Raw genomic sequence first — 24,373 nt, forward strand, 5'->3', positions numbered from 1 at the left:
CAAACACTGATGCTATTCTGATGCAGTGGATTAAAAAGTAAGGGTTAGAGGTTTACTAGCTTGGGTTTGATTTAGTGCTTCTGTTTCTAGTGTAAAAGGTTTTATGGAGCCCCTTTAAAAGCCTTGATGTTCCAACGGACTTTGGGGGATAGAAGGGGAAAGCTGGGGGACCAAAAACCCTGAACAATCAAAACCTCCAAGTTTTGTGCTCAACTCCCTGTAAACCTCTACATTTTCAATCCCATGATCTTATGTTTATATTAGTATTTAAAATGTGTATTCAGGCAGAATATAGATAGAACTAGATAGCAAGTAGCGTGATACAAATAAATACTAATAAAATAGTACCATGATATTTATAAAACATGTATAAATCATAAAACAAAACCCAGAAAAACAAATTGAATTAAATACCAGATAACGTACTAAGTAAATATTGACTAACTACAATTACAGTTTGGCTTTTTGTTTTATTTTTTTTTCTAGAACTATTTTACCAAATTCTCACAAATACGTTACCAGAATATTTGCAATGTATAAATAGGAATTTTAAGACTGTGGAAAGAGTATTTTCTCTTAGGACCTGCTTCCCTGCAGTGGTGGGAATAGATGCACCTCAGATTATATTCTAAGAACTAGATGTAAGCTAGAATGAATGCATGAGTATTTTGAGCAGCAGATAGTAATTAATCTGCTATGTTGTGCTGTATTCATAGTTTAAGTTCATAAGAGGGAGTAGACATACAATCTTAATTAAATATGCTAAATAGTACTTATGTTGCTCTGCAGATTGTTTCCTCTAGCTTGTTTGTTGTTTGTTTAAGTATAGATGGCAATTACTAGATACTCCAATATATATAATTCAAATTTATTTGAAGATAGAATTTTTAAATAGGTAATTTATCCATGCTCAGCAACTGTAAATTGTTACATGTTGAAAGCACCCTACAGATGTTAGCATTCTGTAAACTACAGTGTTGCTAAATGAATTTACCCTTGCCAGGTATATATATGTGAATAGCAACAGGAGAGATCTCCAATTCATTCTAATGTGAACATGCCATCCTGAAATGGCTATAGCTACCGCCTGATTCTGATGTATCCATTTATCTCCCCCAGTATACAGGAATAAATTCTGTACAATTTCATTACTATCTGACACTTGGGCCTGAAGTAGGAAAGAATTGAGCTCAACCAGTGATGTACCTAGAAAGGGTTGTTCTATTTTTTTTTTTTTCCCCTTTTTTTTTTTTTCCTCATGTAACCAGTTTGTCATCATCTATTATTTTGGTAGCATATTTAAAAAAAAAAAAAAAATCATGTAACGTAACAGAACTTCCAGCAGTGTTTTCCTTGTGTTTTCTAGTAGTGTGCAATGGATACAAGTTCTGGCATGTATGACATTGGTTTTTTTCTAGACTATTTGAAAGGCTTAAATTGCTTTCCTTGACCTTGTGACAATGAATGGACACCCAAGCATTACCAAACAATGGAAGACAGATTGACTTCGTCTTGGCCTCTAGCTCCAGTAACATGAAAGAAGGAGTAGCCCTCTTTGGTTACTGCATACCATGATTCACTCACTCGTTTTGCTATCAGCTCTTGTCAAAATAGCTTGGTTTTGTAGTTTTCAGTGTTTGACTTTTGTAGTGTGTTTTCTTTTTCCTTCTTCAACTCTCTTCTGCTGAACATGTAACATGGTATTGTGTACTAGCTCTTCCCCCGTCAAGTTCCACAGCAAGTGGAGTAGAAGCCCTGTACGGTGGTGAAGTTAACTTTTGAAGTGATTTAATGTACTCATAAAGTAAAAATAAGTGTGTTAGATTTGAAATATTCCTTTCTTAAGTTACCATGTACTAGAATTCCTGTAGGTTAAGTAGTATCAACACATTGAATTCCTGGCACATTGAAGACAATGAGACTGAGATTTCATCGTAAATGTATTACTGTTGCAACAGAGCTATGCACCCTGTGAGGCAACTTCTATAGGAAAAGATAATTTCTATTATTAGGCCCACTGACTTTTCTAATATTTTTTTAACCACAGATTGCAACAAAAGATGGTGCACTTTGGAAAGTGGCTTTCTGAGCTACTATGAAAACGATAAAACCACTACTCCTAATGGTATGATTGACGTCAATGAAGTTATCTGTCTTGTAGTGCACAAGTCGGACTTCTTTTTCAATAGAGGGTAGGTTCCCAAATTAATATTTCAATAAACAAACTGGTATTTCTAAGACTTTATTCTGGGTTTTCAGAGCTTTTCATTTGTTCCTGAATTTTGAACATGCAGTTTTGAAAAGAAGCTGAATTGTTTTATATTGACTTCATGAAGGAAGTGTTAAGTGGCATTTGGGGATATTTTTTTTTTTTTAAATAGTGATATAATGAAAGTGTTAGGATAATTTAAAAGAGCAGCATAAATTAGAAACATCTGTTTCTTATTAAAACTGTAATGCATATTCTCAGAGCTTAAAAGGTTACATGATGATAAATTGAACAATTAATACTCATTTTTCTTTCTGGGATTGACCTCTGCCTCAAGCCAAAACTCTTGCTTTGTTTCTTCCTGATAATAATGCACAGATTACAATTCTCCACAGTGCTTTTGGTTACAGATCTATTGGTCTTTGAAACCCATTCTTCTGCAGCTGAGGACAAGAGTGTAACTTTTGAACATCGTGTTAGTTTGAAGATAAATTTTTGTGGTCTTGTTTTTCCTTTATAACTCGCTCACATCCCATTTGTACATTAAAAACATCACCCAGGTCTGAATCGCATCCAAGTGATACTTGATTTCTTCAGGGCTACGTTTCGTTTAAACTCTGCTTAGGTTCTGTCTAATAAACTCTACAACACTTCCTTTTAAATTTCTTTGTGTGTGTATGTAAAATAACAAGAACTTTCTACAGTATAATACTGTAACTCTTCTGGTTACAAAGAAAATGTGTCTGCAAAGAAAACAGTGTCTATTGTGGAAAAGACAACAGGAAGAAAGGACTTTAGCTACTAACTGGCATTCTGAGGGGAGAAATCATGAAACATGGTGATGCCTCAAGATGCTATAAAATACAAAGGAAGATGGTCTTCGTGATTTTGCATTAGCATAGCTTTGTGATATCCAGAAAAAATATAATTTTTGTTTGTCATTGAATCTAACCTACTGCTTGCTGCATCTCCAAATGGTTCCACTTCAAGATAATACCTAAATTAATAACATGCTGTCTGAATACTTCACTTTTGGGGTTGACTAACCTCCTGCTGTGCTTTACCTGCAATTGAGTACTTTTATGAGAAACCTCCTTAAATTTAATATTTCATGTAGTGAAACAATCAGTCCTTAAAATGTCTATTCTATTAGTCAGAATTAAGTATTTACATATAATTTTCACAGTGGTTATTGAAAACGAGAGAACTGACTCATGCTCAGTTTGCCAGATTTAAGACGAATCTGTTTCCAGCACTGAAAGGAAAAAACGTACTCCATCTGTTTAGATTCTAGGGAGAGGTCACAGATGCAATTATTGGTGAACCATAATTTATAAGTTAAAGACTGACCTTGAGTCCCAATAAGATATTTAATTTGCAAATTCCAACCCAATTTCAACTAGTTCGCTTTTTCTTCTTTGACTAGTTTGCCAGTTGAAAAAGGAAGATCAGGGTCCACCTGTTTAAATTATACACTTTTTAAAAAAGAAAAATCTCAAGAACCACCCCCTCCCCAAAATTTGTAATTTCTTGAGCTACAGCAACTTCAAAGGGTAGTCATAAACACAAGAAAACCAAGCCCCTCTTGGTGGTGGCAGGTGATAGAAGAAGTTGTAGTTACCATGTTCATTTTCGCCCTAGGAGCTTCAGGCTGGATGATAGGAAAAACCTTTTTGTTAGAAGGGTGATAGAGAACAGGAACAGGTTGCTGAGAGAACATAGTCATCTCCATCTTTGAAGCTTTGCACTGCTTTTCATTGCTGTTCTGATTTGTGGTAATCCCACTTAGAGCAAATGAGACCTAATGACATCTAAAAGTTCCTTTGGGCAAACATTTCTACGATTATGTGGCAACCTTTTTACAACTTCCCATTCAATTAGTCGGTTTGCTTATATTAAACCTAAACAAAATGCTTTGAATACATCACAGAAGTATACATGCAAAATCACATGAACTTGCAAAAGCCAAAAATTCTGTGTGAATTTTAATGACTGTATGTAAACATTTTCATTAATTTCAGAATTACTGAAAAACAATGAATGCAGTAGCCTCTAAACATGTATTATTGACATGATTGACTGAAATGAACTTGGATCTGCTGTATTATAGAATGCAGTATTATTAGCTGGGTTGTACTTGTAATATTGGAGGAGAAATGCAGAAGGATTCCATTCCATAAGTATGAAATAATGAAAAAATAGAGAGAGAAATGGGACTCGTGTCTCCTGTTATGAAGACTAAATACTGCTGCTGTTCTCCTGTTGCTTGCTTTAGGGACATCTTTACCTTTGAAATCTACTTAATGTCAGAACGTGTTTTTCTGTTTGGAGCTGAAACTGCATACTCACAAAGAAAATGGACTTGGGCAATAGCTAAGGTAATACTGATAATTATCTTTCCAGTTTGGCCAAGTGTCTTTGCACAAAGGATAGTATGTCATTGTTAGCTTAAAATCCTCTGAGAAGCCATTCTTGATGAATACTGCCCTATCTTGTATGTAAAGGGTTTTTTTGTGCAGCAGGAGGAAATAACTTCTGTGATTTAATGTTTGAAACAAGATAATAAAATAAAAAGGAAAATGAATTGAAGCAACATTTTAATGCTGACTTTCAGAATATATTAAAGGTGCTGTAGTATGAAGACATATACTATATTAATTTGTCAGCTATGATGTTTATTGTTACAATTCTATTCTTTTATTTGCTGAAATAGAAGTCATAAAGCGAAACTGTATTTTATACAGTACCAAATGCTAATAGTCACATTACTAATTAAATGAATCGTAGTTTAAAAAGCAAAAAATCAATTGTAGAATATGCATGGAAAAAATATACTTGATTTTTATAGTCTAAAATTAGTGTAGATATGGGTTTATTAATGCTGAATCTGAAAGTCTTATTTTTTTTACTGTAGCTTTCATCCTTGAATCTTATAGATTTGCAATATCTTGATTTGTTTTCTTTTTAGGGGAAGAGGGTTTTTTTTCTTCATCTGACTCACCCCATTTTCTTTGGTAGCATTTTGTTCCCCCTGTGGCTGAATGCTTATTAGAGAGAGACTGTGACCTGATTGGCCAGCTGTACTACAAAGATTGCCATAACCTGGATCAGTGGAGAAAAGGCTGGTTTGCTATAGAGAAGTCGAGCCTTTATTTTTGTCTTGAAATGGAGAATACTCAAGAAGATTCCATATATCTAAGGAGGTTGCAAGAACTAAGTAAGAATTTTGCTTAACATCTAGAACTTAGGAAATCCTCTGTGGAATTAATTGACTGTTAAGGACATTTCTATTACATTTTAAAGTTATAAATATTAGGGAGCTCACTAACTATGGCTTTACATGAGCCAGATGCTCTTTCAACTGCAATCTAAATATGGAGTTGGTAAAGTTCTATCATGATTTTTTTTTTTTCCCCTACTTGGTGGCACACGCTAGAGAGATTTTTCACATTTTCATAATGAATGAAGACAATTTTTGTTCCAGTTGCAGCAGTATCTTTCTTACAAGAGTACAGAATTGAATAATAATCCTTTTGGGATTATTGTCTCGTGTTTTTGACAGGGCAGAAATTCTCACTGCAGAATGTGTTCTTGAGATGATTGACAGGTCTAGTTTTAATAAGCTCAGATGTACTTTAAAAATTATAATTCTCTTGGAAAACTATTTCACAGACTAAATAGACTTTTTTTCTGACACTAAAAATATTCTTTGTTCAATATCATGACATGGAAAGATAAGAATATTTATACATACGGTCTTCTATGAACAATTTTATATCATTGTCTGTAATTATGCTGTGAATCCTCTTTAAGCATATCTGCCCTACTTGTTTATACATTGAACAAAGCAACATGTTACATTGGAAAGTAAAAATAATTTGAGATTTTATATTGAAGTAACATAGAAAAGATAATTTAGCTCATTATTGATGATCCTCTTAGTAAATGCTGTCAGATTATGGACTGTTTTGCAGGAACTTGCCTAAATGCCATTGAGCTTTCTACTGTTTATTTACTGCCATCTTGCATTTGGTGTGAATAACACCACGAAGGGGGTGATTTTTTTAATCAGGAATATTTTTTGCCTCTAGCTATCTCTTAACTTGTAAATACTATATGATCTTGATTCATATTTAAAGGTTAGGTAGTTAGAAGAACTGGTTTTGATATTATTTTCGATAATGCAACTGCAATTGCTTCTCCCCTAATGGTACAAGCTTTCAAAATCTGTGTATATCTCAAATATAGGAATGAAACATATTTAGCTTTTGGTTGAAAGTAATTTTTGCTTCGGTTTCTATTTTTAAATGTTAGTTGTGTAACAGAGTTCTATTTATTGGAAATGCTATATATTCATACTCCTGTCTCTTCTTTGATTTCTGGTTTCCCTAAAATAAATCTGCTCCATTATTAAGACTGAATTGTATAACTGAAACTTGCCAAATAATGAATCATCATTGGAACCATAGTCACTTAACTTCTTGATATTTGACTCAGTAAATACAAATGAGGCCAGGAGTATGTGTGATATAAAACCAACATATAATATGCATCTGAATATGTTTATTAAGCTTTATTGATATTCAGGACTTTACTGTGTCTGAGAATTAACTGAGATGAGATGTGGATTATGTGTAAGACCTAAACTTTGAAGGAATTAACTTTTCAGAATTTTGAATTAGTAAACAGGTTACATTTATTTTGCTGGTTTTCGTATAGTTTTATAAGCACTGTTACTGGAAACTATCCAGATGTATTTTCTATATTATGTATAATGCAGGTGTTTCGCAGGGTGCTATTTTTAGCAGGAATAGCATAGGGCAGTGTAAAGAAGGGTGGCAGTGATCTTCACAGTATAGCATATAACTCACGTTATGTTATTTTAATTATCTACAACTACTGGGGTGCAAGTAAATTAATGGATTCAAAACCCCAGCTTACTTCTGAAACACTGTCTTCTGAAACATGTATTTACAAGTTTAGTTTTAATATAAAATTAGCATGTTTTCACATTAAAAATACCTGTCTAGCCTTTCTAATTTTCTTTATTAATTTTTCTTGTAAACGTGAGTGTATTTTGGTACTTTGGACTTTCTATTTTCAGCAGCATTCTTTCTTTGAAATGTTTAAGACTTCCATGCGCCTTTCATCACTGAAGATCATTTTGAAAAAATATGTCTATATGTTCATGCATACATTTGTCTATAGTCTGTGTAGATCATATGAGTGTGTATGTGTTTTGTTTTCAGCAATTAGTAGTGTGATGCAAAATGGAGAGAAAATAGACGTCCTGCTGCTCGTTGAAAAAGGAAGGTAAAGTTCCCTTTGAATAAAGCTTTGATCTACTTTTATATTGATGTCTTAGAATCCTTGCTGATCAGTCATGGAGCTTTTTCACTTGCAGTTAGTACAGAGAGTAAATTTGCAGACTTTTTAAAGGAGGGAAAGTCTTTGTGTATTAATTGTGTTTTATGTCTGTGTCTGGAAATGCTAACAAGTACTGCTTAATTAAAAGCAGTTTTCCCACTGAGAAAATTATTCCCAATCCGATTACTCTGCCAGTAATGTTTTCTTCAAAAGGTACCTAACTTCTTTTCCTGTGTAAAGAATGAGTACCTCTTTGGAGCATTTACCACTTCTCATTTTCTTATCACTCTTATGACCCAGAATTGTGTTTCACTCTGTGTAGGTCAGGATTGAGAGGGTATGTATGAGTTCCCTGATTTAGTTTTATTGTATGTGTGATCTCTATCAACAACATACTAGCTGGAAGAAAACCCATATGTGTGAAGGAAACATGATCCGTATCCGCATCTCAGTAGGTAATGAGCTGCTGAGAGAACTCTGTTACATATAGTGATATGAGAAGGTTGAAACTTGAAGTGAGATAGGGTATTTCTGCCTCATATATGGGTACAAATATAAAGATGAAAGTAGAATTATTGAAAATAAATCTTACTTTTAATAGGTAGGGAGGTTTTTTACATTTCAGTCCCAGATTATTAGGCAAACAGCTGTAAGAAGTGGTGCAGTGTTTATACAACACTTCTGAACAGCCAATGACTGGGTTAATAAAGAGATTGTTTTTCTTTACTGGGGAGAAGGGGAGACAGAACCAAAAACTTCTGCCATCTGCTCAGAGCTGGAGACACTTGCTGGAGAAACTCAGTGTAACTTGTGTGTTCTGAATTTTAACTCTTCCCAAGATACTGCTTAAGTTCCAGAATTCAGCAGGGTGATGCAGATCAGAAACACTTTCTTCTGTTGGATTTTTTTTTTTTTGAAGAAGCACACGAAAGATTCAGCATTAAGTAAGGGCTTCTATAGGTACACAGGTGATGAAAGGAAGATCAGGGAAAAGGTGGGCCCTCTGCAGAAGGAAAAGGGAGAGCTGGTTTCCCAGGATGTGGAGAAGGTGGAGATGCTCAATGATTTTTTTTTTTGCCTCAGTTTTCACTGGCAAAGGCACAAACCATACCCCCAGAGTCACAGATCACAAGGGCAGGGACTGGTAGAATGGAGAGCCACCCATGGTCAGTGAGGATCAGGTTCAGGGACACCTGAGGAGCCTGAAGGTGCGTGAGTCCATGGGACCTGTTGCAATACATCCACAGGTCCTGAAAGAACTAGTGGATGAGTTTCCAAAACTTCTATCCACCATATTTGATAAGTTGTGGCATTCTGGTGAAGTTCCCAATGACTGGAAAGGGGGAAACATAATCCCATCTTTAATTAAAAAGGGGAAAAAGGAAGATCTGGGGAACTACAGAACCTCACATGGAGAATGAGGAGGTGATTGGTGATAGCCAGCATGGCTTCACCAAGAGCAGATCATGCCTGATGAATATGTTGGCTGGCCTTGTACAATGGGGTCATGACCTTGGTGGATAGAGGATGGGCAACCGATGTCACTTACCTTGACTTGTGCAAAGCATTTGACACCGTTGTGCATGACATCCTTGTCTCAAAACTGGAGAGGCACGGATTTGACGGATGGACTGCTCATTGGATAAACAACTGGCTGGATGGTCGCGCTCAGAGTAGTGGTCAACGGCTCAGTGTCTGAGAGGAAACCAGTGATGAGTGACATTCCTAAGGGTTTGGTATTGGGACAAGTATCACTGTCAGTGACATGGATGATGGGATTGAGCTAGGGAGCCCTCAACATCAGAAGGATATAGACGAGTTGGAGCGAGTCCAGAGGAGGCCATGAAGATGCTCAGAGGGCTGGAGCACCTCTGCTATGGGGACAGGCTGAGAGAGTTGGGCTTGTTCAGCCTGGAGAAGAGAAGGCTCCGGGGAGACCTTATTGCCCCTTCCAGTACCTGAAGGGGCTACAAGGGTGCTGGGGGGGACTTTTTACAAGGGCCTGTAGTGACAGGACAAGGGGTAATGGGTTTAAATTGAAAGTGGGGAGGTTTAGATTGGGTATCAGGAATAAGTTCTTCTTGGAGAGGGTGGTGAGGCACTGGAACAGGTTGCCCAGAGAAGCTGTGGATGCCCCATGATTCTAATTAGGTTGCATAGGCCAACCAGGAAACTAGAGCCATCCTATCTGAGCTGCAGTGCAATAAGTGAATACAAATTGTGCATTTCAGATATCAGTGCTGAGCAAAACTTCTAGCTCCAAGTCAGCTTTCATTATTTCTTTTATTATAATGTTTCTGTCAAGTGAGGGTAGGTTTTCCCTGAACTGCTCTAATAGTTTAATGAAAATTCTGAACTATTTGAAAATAATTTCAGAGGGGGCATTGGCTGATTTATGGTGGCCATGAATATGTTTAATTTTCCTTCACTGAAGTCTGCCATAAAGAATTTAAATGCACTGTGTTCACATTATCTTAACCATTAAAAGCCATATGGATATATAAGCTTTGGCACAGTGATTGTTTTTAGGATATTATGCCAAAAGTATCCAGGTGTTCAGCATAGTTGCATGATATTGCATCTTGCAGCGATAAGAAATTTAATTGTGCGTGTGGAAAATGATTAAGAATAAAATCACCCCTTATCTTTTGACTCAATTATTGTAAATGGCAACAAAACCATCAATCCTCCTTCTACCCCTACAAACCCTAGATAAATTAATACCTTTGAGACATCATCAGCATCAACTAAATGATATATCATAGTTTCTAGGTTTTCTTATTTTTTCCGTTACTTTATAGCAGTCTTTGTCTAATGCCAACTTAGATCATTTGGAGAGACCCTATATACTGATCTGTTGAGAGTTTTCACATCTATTTGTTAGTCACGTAAATGCAGGATAAATGATAAAAATAAAAAAATAACCCATTATTGCAAGAATGAAATAAAACAATTAAGATTTTTCCAGAAGTAAGAAAAACCTGGGAAAAAAAAACCAACCAACCAAAAGAACTCTAAGAATCCAACCTCCCCACCCCGCCCACAAAAATTCGCTGCACCCTTCTGTGCATAAAATAACAGTTCCATGCCTTACAACATCTTGCTAAATTTTATTAGAAGAAATGACGAAAATACCTTGAGTATTTTCTTACTGAAGCTCATACTCTTCTTTTGTTGGTTGCTTTTGTTTCTGATTTCAAACTAACTTCCCATTACTTACAAATATGCCTTTTTTCCTCCCCCCCCCCCCTCCCAGGTCTCAGTCATTGGGTTGATTAATTAGGGAAAATCATATGTATTGTATACTTTTTTCTTTGACACTTTTTCCAGTGCCTGCTGTAGGCAAAAGAATGATGTAAGGTGTTGCAGACTTCTTGCTTAAGAGTGATTTCATATGCAAGTAAACAGTTTCAGAACTATAAAAACTTCAAGTCTTACTGCTGAAGTAACTCGAATGTAATAAATCCATGAATTCTGGACTTTTAAGAATACTTAATAAATCTATGTTTATGTTAAATTCATGGGATAGATAAATTTAACATTTATCTGATCTGTAACTACTCAGAGGAAGAGTTTACAATTGATTTTGGGCTGCATGGCGTATAATGCTTTCCAGCTTGTATAAAAGAATTCAGAGAGAATACCAAAAGGAATGTGAGTTTTCTGAACTGTCTTGGGTATGAATGCAATCCATTCCCGCTGGAACGTTTTTCCCCTCTTCGTCTACCCAGTTTTCTGCTTAGCACCTTGCTGTTCCTTTACTCTTCATCTGACAGAAGTAAGAGATGTTAATCGTACTATACATTGCAAAGAATTAGCACATCATGAGAGGCTGATCTAGGCAACAGCATTTTCAGAGCAACAAGACTGTTTCTCTTCTGAAGTTTGTTCTTCTGAAGCTCAGTGTAGTTCCTAAATTTTCACAATAATCCTAAACTTTTTCTAATTCTATATTATTATTTTCAGGTCTCAAAAATGTTTCGTGTTTTGTCTTTGGGTGTTATTGACAAAGTAAACTAGAGTGGAACACCGTTTTTTTAGCACCTATTGAAATTTTATTGCAGTCTGATATCTGTAATGGAACATATTGTCCAACTGTCTCTAATCCATCTGGAAATCCTGACTTCTCATAACACTCTTTTCTTAATGCCTTTATCAGATGGTCATTCAACTCCTCTTATGTTCTCCTTTCATAGTTATAACAAATTCTTGCTAGCGGTGACAAACCATTTTCCAGATTTTTGTGTCTGACACTTCCCTGTGTCACACGGAGATGTACTCTGGTTGGCTCCATATTCGGTCTGGGGTTTTTTTCCCCTTGATCTATCTGTAAAAATTGTGAAGTTACTCATGATGCTCCATCTCTTCTTGCCATCCAAAACAGAAATAACATAGTACATAGGTGAAGAAGCTATTCTTGTTTAGTTCAGTAGAGGTCGACACAGGGAACTGTACACTGAAGAGGGGAAAGGTGACTGAAAACAACTACATACGGTAACTTTTAAATATATCTTCTATATATAAAGTTTATTGCAAAAATCTCTAATGCCATACATCATGGAAAAACAGTTGTGTAGACAGTTTAGTTTCAGATCTTTGGGTTGTTTTTTGTAATCATTTAAGCTCTCTTAGGTGTCAGTGAATGTTTTCAGACCATAGTACAATCCAGATGGTGCTTTCTTTTTATCTCCAGTATACTACTTTTGTAGTTAGCTCTTTCTTATTATAGATAATAAACCTTCCCTACGTCGTGGCCAAATTTCTTTATGCTGATGTTTCATTAATTTCAATGCTTTCTTCTTAACTGTTTGATGATCGCAGTAAGATTTCTTCTAAAATACAGTTATAAGCACAAAATTCTAGAATCCAGAAATAATCTAAGCGTAAGACTCAGATAAAGGTCTTGTGTTTCCAGTATGACATGCTTGGATACAAGACCCTTAATATCCATTGATTAAATACTGTTGACCTTTGTTATATATCTGTAATTATTAGTTGGATTTTTATGCTTTAGTTGCAATTTGATTATTCTGGTATAATTTCATAGCAATACATGTGTTCCCAGTACCTCTGTTTTCAGACACGTAGATTATTAGAATCATTTGGAAAATGCTGGGGGCCACTGAGTTGTGCTGATGTCTGTTTCTCACCCTTCCTCCCCACAACCTTACCCAGAATCACTTAGTATCACTGCTTTACCAGTGCAGAGTTGTGCAACAAAGCACCCACACATAGCTAAAGCCAGTGGGCTTTGCAGCATGGGTTAGAGATAAGCCTTTGCACTGTTGTGCATGACGTGTGCTCATGTATGCTGTTTCTGTGACTGCAAGTGCAGAAGGATGTGATGGTAGTCCATGATAAAGTTGAAAAGCAAACAGTAACTTCCTTGATGTTGAGACTAGATGACCTTGGATTGCTGCAGTTATTTGTGCCAATTCAATTGCTTCAGTTCACTAAGGCAGAAATGTGCATTGGTGGGCTATCTTGTTTGTTTGACTATTTAAATTATTAATTTCTTGAGTATGGACTGTGTCTACTTCACACTTAATGGAGCAAAAACTCTGCCATTATTCACCATGTTTCTAACTATTTGCTGTGAATTGTGTACTCTTTATCAATTTTGTGAACTGGAAGAATTAGCACATATGTAACCATGGTGTAGAAGGCAGGAGTGCATTTTGGTGCCAAGTAGTTATTAGTCTGCATGATAGGTAGATCTTTGTAAACACTGCCGTAAAAAATCTTTCCAACATGATTGCTGCTCTAAGTTTAGCAGTATTCATGACATTAAGTTGCTCAGTTTTGTGGGACATGAGTACACTTCAGTCTTTGTTTATACGCTTTAGTCTTAAGCCTTGCATTTAATACGAATTTTTTTTATTTTGATATTAGCATTTAGTTCAGTGAGAAGTACATGTATTTGCTATTAGTATTGCCTCTACAAGCTGTGTGGAAAAGATGATGACATTGGCATGAAAAGCATAAGCTAGATGTGCAAAGCTGCCTCTAATACTTCGTGAAGTTCTCTGTAAGACTTCCACTGTACTGAAAGTTCTGCTTTTCTGCTGGTAACTATTTCCCTTTTTCATACAGCCTTCATGGTATGGTAGTCTGAAAGATCATGGTTCATGGAGATCAACAAATGGTTTCCAAGTAGAGAAAAAAAAAAAAATTGAAGTTTGGTTGAAAGAAATTAAAATTAGAAGGAATGTTGAGCCTTAATCATACACTGTTGTATGTTTTGCTTTCTAAGCCACTTCCACAGTGAAACGGCTGAATTCTGAATGTCTGGTACTGGTTTAATTTCCTTTTCTCCCTTCTATTTTATGGTGACCTAGTAAATGTTGAAATTGCTTCTCAGACTTATCTGACTTTTAGGTAACTGCTCTGGAGATATTTGACTGGGCAAAGTTAATAATTTTTTTCCAAAACAATTAGTTGTCCTCTGTGCTGGGTTGACCCTGGCTGGAGCCCAGTTGTCCACCAAAGGTGCTCTGTTACTACCCTCCTCAGCTAGGCAGGGGAGAGAAGATACAATGAAAGGCTTGTGGCTCGATGTAAGGGCAGGGAGAGATCACTTAGCAACTGCTGTCACAGGCAAAATGGACTCGGCTTGTTCAGGGAGTTCAACACTCAGAACTCCCTGTGTTCTGGTGTAGGGTCCTTCACAGGCTGCAGGTGTGTCTCTGCTCCACCGTGACCCTCCGTGGCTGCAGGAGCACAGCCGGCCTCACCATGGTCTTCACTACGGGTTGTCAGGGAATCTCTGCTCCAGAGCCTGGAGCACCTCCTCCCACTCCTGTACTGACCTTGATGCCTGGAGAGTTGTTGTTCTCGCATCTCACTCCTCTCTCCAGCTGCAGTTGCTTTTCTTTGTTTCCCCTCCCAGAGGTGCTGTCACCCCAGGTGATTGACCTAGCCTTGGCCAGTGGTGGGTCCATGTTGGAGCTATCTGACATTTGCTCTGTTGGACATAGGGGAGTCTTCTAGTAGTTTCTCACAGAATCTATCCCTGTAGCCCCTCCAGCTACCAAAACCTTGCCACGCACACCCAATGCATCTTTCATGAACAATGTGAGTTCCTCAATAGCAGCAAGATTTTTTTACGTTCATATTTTTTACCAGCAACTTCTCTTTCATGACTGTATTAGTGCTATACGACTGCTGTGTAAACTGATACCCCATTTTCTTTGTTAATTTTTAACCTCTTCCTCTGTAACTTGAATTTAATTTGAGTGCTTTGCAAATTTTAAAAATAATGAAAGCATCATCTCCTGGTAGTTCTGATTTTTTTTTTTTTTTCTAATGTGATGCATTTGAGGGGAAGTTGTGAAGATCCATAGAATACAAGATGGTCTTTTTGACATAGTTTAGGTAATTTGTATATGACGATAGTTGATTGACAGTCACATTATTTAGACTTTCATATTTCTGTGAATAAATATAGATAAGTTTAAATTACCTTTGCAGTTCAATACACTACAGTATTTCCTCTTTCCTCCTCTGGGTGTGATACAATGATATACAGCAGGCTTGCCCTTTTCTTGTTTAGAAGTAATAATATTTTCACTTTACAGTATGCTTCTTCCTGTACCTATCATAATTCTTTAGATAACAAAAAATAATCTGTGGAGACTTCCATTTATCCTTTTGCATAATACCATAATGCAAATCCTGCTGTTCTGCAGGAAAAATAAAACCACAGTCATATGCACATGTGTGTGCATCTCAAAGCACCATAAATCTTCTATAAATCATAGTCTTACCTCTGCTGATCTGTGAATAATAGTACTAAAGGGATAGTGCAACATACAGTGTTAAGCTCTTTACAACTCAGTTCAAACTTTTTCATTTCCTCTTATATATGGCTGCACCAATACTGGAGGATGCCAGGGTTTGGAAGCCATTGGTTGAGAACCACCCATGTAAGATATCTATTCTGACAGGTCTTCAGAAAATGCTTGAAAGTATTGAATTAGGCACATTCATTTTGCTGTAAAAATTTGAGCGCTTTTATGAAAATTACTGGGTTTTCTTCATGGAAGAGAGAGGCTGGCTGTTTCTACTAGCCAGGCATCTGTAGTGGTTCATATGACTTTTGAAGTCATGGAATAGAGACTTTGTAAAATGCAGCTTTAGTCAGATGAAATATTTTAGTTTCTCCTACTCTGCTACTGTATGGCTAAGCCTGTATGGTGGATCCTGGGAATACTTCAGATCCTTGATCTGTGTGTGTACATTGTCTGCATTCTCACTTCCTATCAAGAATGTTTATTGAAAGGTGCTAATAAAAAGAAATAGTATTCTATCATTATATAAGATGCTTTGGTTGGTTTTTTTCCCAGATAAAAGAATCAAAATTAATGTTTTGTTTAAATTGAAAGTGGGGAGGTTTAGATTGGATATCAGGAGGACGTTCTTCCTAGAGAGGGTGGTGAGGCACTGGAGCAGGTTGCCCAGAGAAGCTGTGGATGCCCCCTCCCTGGATGTCTTCAAGGCCAGGCTGGACGAGGCGTGGAGCAACCTGGTCTAGTGGAAGGTGTCCCTGCCCATGGCAGGGGGCTTGGAACTAGATGGTCTTTAAGGTCCCTTCCAACCGAAACCATTCCATGATTCTGTGAATTTGATGACATTATTTTCATAGAAGTTCAGTAGAGCATTTTTACTTTTCCAAATTAGCAGATAAATTGTCAGTTAAGAAAATGAATCCCTTACTCTTCATCTGCTAAAGAAATGTATGTATGTAGAAAAGTTTACTGCTATTTTAACACTTAAAACAGTTGTTTATTATATACATACATACAGGTGGACATACACTGAGATTTTAAGAGACAATTCCAAAATTCAAAAGCTAACCTGTCGGGGTAAACATCATGTTTAAATAATAAAATTAGAACAGGACCATGCTTTGACACAAACAGGTAATTGAAGTGCTGCATTAACTTATTCTACCTCAACTCTTAGATTTTTCATACGTCTCTGTGATTTCCTGAGGGTGATCATTTTGATACAGGTGAAGGAGAGAAGTTCTGTAGGTCTCAGCTCCTCTGCAGAAGTGTAGGAGGGTGGGGAATAGAAAAAGAGGAAAGCCTTTTCCAGTGTTGAAAGTTGTCTCTAAACCTGTTTCCTGCTTAACTGTGACTTGGACATATGAATGTACAGTGCATGAGGAAGACTGAAGAAGCATAATTAAAATGTTATTCAGGTCCTTTCAAGAGTGTTTGTGGATCTTCTCTCGTTTATTGTGACACTGCCGGTACAAATGTAATTGAAGAGAAGTATGATGTAGCAATAGACCACCACCACAGCTTTATGTGGTGGAAGGTGCCTTGATGTTTTATTCTAAGTATTTCTGATTCTTTTTCTGGACATCTGCTATGTTGCTGTAGTACAATAAAATCCATTTTCTATTTCTTTTCCTGCCTTCAAAATATTTTTATACCTTTCAGAACACTATACATCCATGGCCATACAAAGCTGGATTTCATGGTCTGGTATACTGCAATTGAAAAAGCAGCAGGTACAGATGGTAACGCATTACAAGATCAGCAGCTCAGCAAAAACGACGTACCTATTATAGTGAACAGCTGTATAGCATTTGTTACACAGTATGGTAAGTATAGTGGATTTTATTCAACGTAATATCATTTGTATAATACCTCAGGCCACACATGGTCAGGTCCTATTGAATGAGTTTATACTTTAGGTAAAGTAAACCCATAACCCTCATTAGCCTCACTGCTCTTTGATGCGCTGAAGTACACTGCCGCCCCACTGAGAATGGGCAATTTGTGCAAATACAGCTTGCTAGGTGCCCTTTATAGACACCTTCCTATTTTAAAAATTGACTTGTTTGTCTGATGTAGCTCAGCCTTGGGGTCCTGTCTCTCAGCCCTGAAAATAAGCTAGGTAAACTAGGAACTGGACTAGTCAGCACATCTGGGATTTTTTTCAGCATAATAACCTAGGGAATGTAGTCAGTTACTGTTTGTTTAAGTAAATTTTGCCAGCATAACTTTCCATAACATTAGAGCATATGCAGATGATGCCTGTGTCCTTTTTGCTACTTGAGATTCATCAGTTTTCTTGTGAAGTGCTAAATGAAGATCAGCTCTGTTCAAATCTGTCTTCAGGATGAATGTATCTGTAACCTCTTCTCACTATGAGAGGGCCTAATTTATATTTCAGTAATTGAAGTTTAACTAAATATGTTTTGATTATGGGGAATACTTGTGCGTGGATTACAACTATTCCATAAAACAAAAAAAAAGTTTTTGCTAAGTTTATTTTTTAATCATTAGCAATAGGAATTATTCTAAATATAGTTTACGCTGTTGGTGCAGTGAAATGTTGTTAAAGCAGGGTAATTATATCCACCACTTCGAACAATCACTTGTGTGTATTCTAAATTAAAATTCCATTTCCTGATGTCTTTTAAATAAGTTTTATCTTTATTAATAAATATGTTTTTCAGGGTCAGCTTTACTGATAAAGGTGATAAAATACTTATTTGAAAGCTGAAGGAATTATTTGTATACATTACTTGTATGCATACATTTTGTTGTGTCATCAAGGTGAAGGTTCTGTCTATAGTTGTGGTCTACAGATGACAGACACTATGTCCCACAGCTGTTCCTGACCGTAACAACACAAAAGCAGTATCAAACGGTAGTATCTGTGGGCATTACAAGAAAGATGAATTGCAAGAACTTGGTTGCATAGGTTTTGATGGCATACTTAGTTTGACAGGTACATAAGAAAAGCAAGGTTTTGTATAAAATATGATTCTTTTTCAAGAAGTGTGGGGAATGTGGGAAAAACCTCTACCAAAAAAACCCAACCAACCAAACAAAAAAAAACACCAAAACCAACCACGTTTTGGCTACTCTCATGCAGTGATTGAAGGTAGTCTTGACTGGGTTTAGACTATGAATTTTCTTTTAAGTTGGCTTTGGGCTTTAGTGGTTTTAGTTGTTAAATACAAGAATAGCGGCTACCTAATGTCTTCCTGAAGATCAGAAAAGTCAGCAAAAAGGAGTACTTTCTAATAGTGTTAAAAATCTCGAGAGTGAAATGTTTCAGGTTGGATGAATATAATAATACTTAACAGAGTCCTAAGTGGAGTTGATCAGTAGAGTAATAAAATACTGGACTGTTTTGTGTTTTAAGTGCAATACAGTGCTAGTCATCAGAACTTCTTTCCTTTATGGTGCCATTTGAAAACATTGTTTTAGGTATTCCTGAAGATCTTTGGGGATTTTAATTGCCTGTAAAGTATTCCTGAAGTTGCGATCCCAGGCTTGCTTAATATTATGTTGTGCATCTTTGAAAAAAGGTCTGGTAGGGTATAAGCAGACCTGGCAATGTTTTTACTAATGAAGTGAGTATGTGCAAAAGGTCAGAGAGATTTTAGTAGGAAATATGATGTGTTTGACAGCCAGATATGCATTTCATATAATAATGTTTGGAATTTTTAAAAGAACACGTGACTTTGTATTTATTTATTTTTCTGTCCTGTATTTCTGTAACTTAGGTTTAGGTAGCAAGCAGATCTACCTTAAGAATGGAGATTCTTCCAATGTGGCTCAACTGCTAGAAAGCTTCAAAAAAGATGCAAGGAGCGTTAAACTAAGAGCAGGAAAACACCAGCTTGAAGAAGTGACTGATGTATTGAAAAGTTTTCTTTCTCAAATAGATGATGCACTTCTCACTAAAGAACTTTATCCGTTCTGGATCTCTGCATTAGGTAATGTATTCAGTAACGCTCAATACAGGAAAGGTTGTATGTACATTGTCAGTATCAAATTTTAGAGGGTGGTTAATTACTTGCCCTGTGTAGACCTATGTTATTTGATAATTGGCAAAACAATTGTAGTGAGGAAAAAATGTTTAAAGGTTGGCTGCAGTAGTCTTATGTTAATCAGAGGTGATTTCAGGACCTTTAAGTGAGATAAAATAATAACAAATAGCAATGTTTCCTTGACAATATAAATGTAAACATTAGACCAGTATTGCACTGTGTCATAGTTGGATCAGCCAAGGTAAGAAGTCATGATTAATATTTTACAGAAGCTTTGATACTCGGATTCAAGAAATAGACAAACATTAGCCTAGAAAATAAGAGTGCGCTCTGTGTTTTGACCACATGTAGAAGTTTAGTTGAAAAGTGGTAAAATGTTGATGCTATCATCTGCATAGTTAAACGACAGTCTTGGTGCTTAAATTCTTCAAATATCTTTTATAAATATTCACAAAAAGTTATGCATGTTAATGATGTGACCTTGTTAACAACTGTTACTTATCTTTTGTTTCCTTAGGAAGATTAGTTTAATTTGGGGAAAGAAAACCAACCAAACAAAACAAACCCCAACACCAAACACAAACCTTCATCCCAAACTGTAACTTGTGATGTATTTAAAACACAAGGATGTGTGTTTCTGTATGGTTGAAAACAGAACTATGAAATTGCTAAATACATTAAATAGTTACTAATTACATAAATTGTGATTATTTTTATAGTGTTATTACACTATATTTCTTAGGTTTCTATTTGTTTCTATATTGCTACATTTACAGAACAAATTCCTTCCCACACTGTGCTATAAAACTGCAAATCATGGCATCTCTAGGTTGGAAAAGACCTTTAAGATCATGAGGTCTAACCCTTAACTAACACTGCTAATACCACCACTAAACTGTGTTCCTGAGCACTTAGTCCGCATGTCTCTTAAATTCCTCCAGTGATGGTGACTCAGCCATCTGTCTGGGCAGCCTGTTCCAGTGCCTCAGCTTTACAGCAGAGAATCCTCTCCTGTTATAGATAAGTGACACTGAAAGTACTTGTGGGAAGAATAAAACATGTAGGAAGATAGAGAAAACCTTTAAACTGTTTGTTTGTTTATTTTTTCTTCCAATTATTGAAGAAATCAAAATATAGTGCAGCAGTTAGTGGAGAGTGCTAGCAATCAGCTAGAAGAGATGAGATTCTATTCAGAAACTTCAAAGAAGCAAGGGACTGAGAAGAAAAATAAAAATAAAATTTAAAAAAAATTTACATTGTTTGCTCACACCCTGAGTAGGATGATGCTTTGTAGTATCTATGCAGCACAGGGAGGCAGATGTGACTTGAAGGTAGAGAGCTGTGGCTGTATCTCAGATACTGTAAGTCCCAAGACTGGAATTCCTGTCATCAGCTCTGCCACGGTTCAGCTATTCAACTTCGTACAACTTATTCACCACGCCTTCCCCTTTGGTCTCCTCTTATCAATCTTCTGTGTTTGGACCTTTAAACTACTTTAGGCCTTGAGACACTTTTCCAATAAAAATTAAAAAAATGAAACGGTGCTTTCCTTTCTAACCTCTGGGAACTCTTGGAAGTAATTTTCACTTGTTCATACGCAGATGCACTCATGCATTTACACAAAAAAAACCTCAAAATTAAATATTTTTTGAGAGGAAAAGCAATTCCTATTCTGGGTTTTAGTCTTAAACGGTATCAAATGGTGCTTGAATATAGAACTGGCCCCCTTATTGCTGGTAATGTTTCTCTGAACTGGTGTACAGTAACAGACGTCGTTAATAGTAGGTTGTCAGTATTGCCTTTATGAAGAAGAGGTTGATTGGGTAAATTGTAATTTTAAATGACTAGATGATGCCAATATAGTCAATGAGAACTACTCTTGGTTTTTAGTGTGCATTGTTATTAACACTCAATGATTATTATTTCCTGGCAGATACACAGAATGAAAAAGAACGTGTGAGCAAGTATGGAGCTTTTATTCGGACGCTTCCACCAGTCAATAGGGCAACGTTGGCTGCTTTAATTGAACATCTTTACAGGTCACTGCAAATGATGCACTGTAGCAGAAAAATTCTTTCAATGTGTTCTCAGTATAACCATGAATGCAATGTGGCTTGTTTCATTAACTAGTAAGCATCAGAAGCTTACCTAGTTTTGAGGATTAATTATATTTGATTCCCCTTAATTTATAATGTTTTTTTATATGGCTGTATTTTTAGCGGTAGGTACCTACAAATATCAGTGGGATGGAACAGCCTTACGTGAGTGGGCTGCCAGTATATGTGTCCAAGTAGGGTAATTTTTGATGTAGCTTCTTTATGCGAAGTCATTTTACCCCAGTCCATTAGTCTTCCAGAGGGTTATTGCAAATGGCTCTTCAAATTAAAAGAAGTTTTCAGGGAAAATGTCCTTCTTCATAATCTGTGTTGCATGTAACAACTTTGATTATTAGTGTTAGAGGCATTTGGACAGTTCCTTTAATAACAATGCTTTAACTTACGGTCAGCCCCAGAGTCAGACAGATTGTTGCTGTAGGTCCCTTCCAACTTCCAATATTCTATTTTTATTCTATTCAAAATAATTTTGATATCACTTGAGATGCAGATAGAAAGTTTAAGTTTAATTTCTGTAATGAGATAATGAATATAAGTAAATAAATAATATTAGATTTTTTTAATTGCATTTAATGTAGTTGCTCTTTTTGAAATGCACTCCATGCTCTGTAGTGAAGCCTCAGACAATTAAAGGAACGATGAAACCTTCTAAATGTGTTTATTTTTCTTTCAACAGGGTGCAGAAGTGTTCTGAAATCAATCATATGAACCCTCACAGTCTAGCCATGGTGTTTTCCTCATGCTTATTTCAAACTAAAGGCCAAACTAGTGAAGAAGTTAATGTAATTGAAGATCTAATTAAAAACTATGTGCAACTTTTTGATGTAGGTATCTTTATATATCTAATAGCTCAGTGTTAGAGATGTTGAAATACTGAAATCTTCTTAAAGAGGATCTTGCTATTAGTTACACTGTTTGAGGATTTGCAGGGCTTTTGAACTCCAATTCATTGTTCTTTGTCTGCTTTAAATTTTATTTCCTAGCTAGCTTAGCCTGTGTAGGAAAGAGTATATTTATAAGATTGCTGTGAGCTACTGTTTTCCAAAATGGTGCACATTCTTCTTGCTGACACCAGCATACCAATTTTAAGAAAATTTTAAGATTATGACTACTAAAAATAATACTTCTATTCAAGTTTTATGGTCCTGATCAGAACTGTAGCATAGCTCTCTGAGCTGTGATTACAGTAAAGACTAGAGAAAATGTTTGGATCCTTAGGCCTAGAAGGAACATTAAATTCAACTTGATGGAAGAGGTACTACTAGCAGCGATTCGTATTATCCGTATTGGTTTAGAGTTTACTGTGCCACTATAATATTGTTTGGCAGTTTTTCATGGAGTCTTCTCTCTTCTAATACGTATTTGGTAAAGTTTATAAGAGTGAATCTAAGTGCTCTTTCTGAATGGTAGGATAATTTGCATAGCTGCTTCTATAAGAACATGCCTAACAGTATTGTTAATTGTAACAGTGTATTTTATTGTTACATTACTATTTACTATTGTGAGATATTAGCATGCCTCTATATTTACATTTGTATTTATCTTAGTTTATTAAATCAGTGGGTTTTTGTTTATGTTGTAATTTTTATACTAGCTCACATATGTATATTAATTGATCAAAAATTATCCTTTTTAAACAGATAAATGAAGTCCATGTCAAACAAATGGATATAGAGAACAGCTTTATTACCAGGTGGAAAGACACTCAGGTAACTGGCAAATATCAACTGGTATGAAAACAATTTTAAAGACTAATATTTTGTTTCTACAGGTTTTGATACCTACATTTCTAAACATAAATTTCTGAGTTTGCATGGTGACCAGTGCTGTTAACTACAGAGCTGAGGAAAACAAAATTAAATAAAAGAGGAGGCATAAACTGATAAAGCAGAACAGTTCTGTGTAAAGCATACTGTGGAATTATGTTCTGACCTGAGCACTGGGATAACTTACAGGTTGTTGCACGCTTTTACTGTGCATCATGCATTTCACTAGAAGGAAACAGTCAATATTTGCAAGTGTGACCTGCCTTTATAAAATTTTAAACATGCATATGAAATACTTTGGAATGTATATTAATACTTTCATTATTTCATGAGCTTTGGGTTTACACAGTCTCTCTTCATTAGAGTTTCACCATCCCTTTGACTTTAAAGCATCTAAATCTTTATTTGCACCCTGTTTTGTGACCATTTCTAGAACCGAAATACTATTTGGGAGAGCTTCAGATACATATTAACAGTCAAGCAGAACTTCAGGGTACGATAGAAGAAAACAGGAGATCTTATGTCACTTGTTATCATCTTGAGTTTCAGTCGTACCTGTAGCAACTTCCAAATAACTTCAAAATGATAACAAACAGGGAAGTGATAGAATGTTTGAGTGTCTCAGGGGTATTTATGTACAGTTCTAATTAAAGCAAAAATTGGCAAGTTTCATAACACTACCAAGGTGGTTGAGTTAAGGCAGGTAAAAGGAAAAGTAGGGAGCTTAAAAGCTTTTTCAAAAATCTGAAGTAGTAGAGGAGAAGCTTTCAGTGATTCTGAAGCTTTTTTAGGGCTTTAGAAACTAATAGAAAGCTAGCAGAAAAATCCTATAATGCTTTCTTGGCTTCCTTCCCTCTTCCAGCAACAGTTTTGTGGTACCTTGTAAGCCATCATTAAGAAGACAGGATCTTGCAAATACATGTTGAAATTGCACATTCTGTGAATTACTATCTGTAGTCTTATTTTTATATCCTATTCCTCATTGTCTGGGCCAGAATGACATGAAGATTTCTGACCATAATGACCTGCTGTGACTGTGCACATGGAGGGTGTAATGCCTGTTTCCTCCTTTAGGTGCCTGGTGTGGAGTGACTAAATCATTGGGAACGAGTTTAAA

At 36.1% G+C, this 24,373-nt stretch overlaps 1 protein-coding gene across 1 annotated transcript in view; it reads left to right on the plus strand.

Annotated features, from left to right (window-relative positions):
- LOC104506187 (arf-GAP with Rho-GAP domain, ANK repeat and PH domain-containing protein 2-like) overlaps positions 1-24,373 on the plus strand; it is a gene marked incomplete at both ends in the record, with an annotated part of 43,571 nt that overhangs the window by 13,713 nt on the left and 5,485 nt on the right. The window contains 9 exons of the mRNA XM_010147055.1: positions 2,048-2,192; positions 4,485-4,587; positions 5,228-5,426; positions 7,459-7,522; positions 17,026-17,189; positions 19,110-19,322; positions 21,310-21,415; positions 22,167-22,314; positions 23,131-23,199. Of these exons, the coding sequence (XP_010145357.1) occupies positions 2,048-2,192; positions 4,485-4,587; positions 5,228-5,426; positions 7,459-7,522; positions 17,026-17,189; positions 19,110-19,322; positions 21,310-21,415; positions 22,167-22,314; positions 23,131-23,199 (1,211 nt within the window). The remainder of the gene's footprint in view (positions 1-2,047; positions 2,193-4,484; positions 4,588-5,227; positions 5,427-7,458; positions 7,523-17,025; positions 17,190-19,109; positions 19,323-21,309; positions 21,416-22,166; positions 22,315-23,130; positions 23,200-24,373) is intronic.

The sequence above is a fragment of the Eurypyga helias genome, unplaced genomic scaffold (genome assembly GCF_000690775.1).
Source record: "Eurypyga helias isolate BGI_N326 unplaced genomic scaffold, ASM69077v1 scaffold1292, whole genome shotgun sequence".
In the NCBI taxonomy this organism is placed as follows: Eukaryota; Metazoa; Chordata; class Aves; order Eurypygiformes; family Eurypygidae; genus Eurypyga; species Eurypyga helias.